Below are 1,832 nucleotides of genomic sequence, written 5' to 3'. Positions count from 1 at the left end.
CCCATTTCTGCATTAAGGATGTTGATGGGTTACTTGATTTTCTGTCTGCACTGGCGGAATGATAATCAAAAAGTAATCTTTGCATAAATGCTTTAAAACAGTCGTTTGTCTTTAAGTTTGGAGCTGTATCTTATTTTAGATGGATGGTGCTGGTCTTCAAACAACGTCTTAAAAGCATTTTTGTAGCAAAACTTAACAGGGGTATGCTACATTGCTATGCAGTGCTGAAAGGAAGAGTTACGAAAGACCTAGAGGACAAGGTGAGAAGGAGAATGACACACCACAACGTGATTGTGAGTGCAAATGGTGATGAATACCAGTTCAACATAGACACCCAATCATCAATTGTGCCCAATGTCAAGATGCTGTATGTCGAGGAGTTTAGCAGCAGGATACTGGCCCATCTTGATGGCTTAGAGGAGGGTCTGTCTATGCTAGGCGAGCTTGCCAATGACCATCGTCTGGATTACTTGAGAAATGATGTCTTGCGGGCCGAGGATTTTGAAAGCATCGAACCAAAGCCGTGGAAGGAAATATCTGACGTTTTAGACGAGCACATCAAAGTTGGATGCGAAATATATTGCTTAGGAGATTACTATGACGACGAGCAGAGCAGAACCCACATTCCCCATGGACTAGTTCTACGACAGCAGCACGAATATCTCCCTCCCAGAGGCATACACGATGCACATATGAACCAAGGGACTCCCCTCACTATGCCACAATGCAGACATAATGGAGTCTACCAGGATGGGGCAGTACTCATAAGAACTGCCGATAACAAGATGAAGGGTCTGTTTTTCGTGTTTACATCACAGTCCCTACGCACCGATGAATCTGGCAACCCAATTACTAATAAATGATTTGTGTTGTCCACACGATCTAATTTAATAATTTGAATTTTCCTGTAAATTTGAATTCTACTCATCGCACTTGCATATTGAACACATATCTTAACAATATATCAGTAGTTTTCCAAATTGGAGATGTGGATTGGATAAAAGTATCGTTTTATACAGAGTCATACCCAACATGGAGACTATCTAAGGAATAAAGATGAAATTCATGAAGTCGTGGCAATGAAGCTGTATTATCATTGTAATAAAGTATGTGGTGAGCTTTAAATGAGGATGGTAGTTTCAAAGAAGAAGTAATTCAAAAGCTGAGGAATTCCTATGGGATCCCTACTCACTAAAATCCAATCTTTATCTAATCTCGGTATCTGGCTTCGAATTTGATCATATTCCAATCAAGGCATGGAAGTTCCTCACTGATCATTGTGGGACTACGTACTTGAGTATATCAAAAACGACGACTATTGACATTTCTGCACTGAACAGTCCAGATCTCAGTAAGATAACAATGTTGGCTTTGTTTGATGTTGGACTGACAGAAATACCATACTTATCTAATCTCACAGATCTTAAAAGTCTCTACTTGGGTAGTAATGGGATTGTGCGTTCCAGTTTTCGAAGCTTCTTTAATGCTGAGACAGGCAGATACAGAACTATGCCAAAGTTGAAATATCTAGGTTTAAATGGAAATAATATATCAAAGGTTGATGCAAGTATCAAAGATGTTTTCCCAAATCAATTAATGGTAATAAGTCTGGATGAGTTAGGGCTGTGTTCTATACATGGTAATATGAAGGATAAACTGGATAAAGTAGGTATTCAGCTTGTTGAACCAGATGAGAAGAGTGATTCGGATGTCAAGAACTAATTAAATTTGTCTTTAATACTTATTAAAAACACTTTAATACTCTTTAAACTTTGTCTTCTACACCAATATTCTATTTTTCTATATGGTTCATTCGTGTGGCGAAGTGGGAG

At 38.7% G+C, this 1,832-nt stretch overlaps 2 protein-coding genes across 2 annotated transcripts; both read left to right on the top strand.

Annotated features, from left to right (window-relative positions):
* Positions 1-143: 143 nt before the first annotated feature.
* On the top strand, positions 144-863 carry VICG_02077 (uncharacterized protein; the record flags this gene model as incomplete). Its single annotated transcript, XM_007605460.1, has 1 exon — positions 144-863. The coding sequence occupies one exon, from the start codon at positions 144-146 to the stop codon at positions 861-863; it is 720 nt and encodes a 239-aa protein (XP_007605522.1).
* Positions 864-1,362: 499 nt separating this feature from the next.
* Positions 1,363-1,722, top strand: VICG_02076 (uncharacterized protein; the record flags this gene model as incomplete). The annotated part of the gene is made up of 1 exon (XM_007605459.1): positions 1,363-1,722. One exon carries the CDS (start codon positions 1,363-1,365, stop codon positions 1,720-1,722), a length of 360 nt encoding a protein of 119 aa, XP_007605521.1.
* Between the last annotated feature and the right edge of the window lie 110 nt (positions 1,723-1,832).

The sequence above is a fragment of the Vittaforma corneae genome, assembly GCF_000231115.1.
Source record: "Vittaforma corneae ATCC 50505 unplaced genomic scaffold supercont1.27, whole genome shotgun sequence".
In the NCBI taxonomy this organism is placed as follows: domain Eukaryota; kingdom Fungi; phylum Microsporidia; family Nosematidae; genus Vittaforma; species Vittaforma corneae.
Note: the sequence above shows the minus strand (reverse complement) of the source record. Positions and strands in the feature narration are given on the sequence as shown.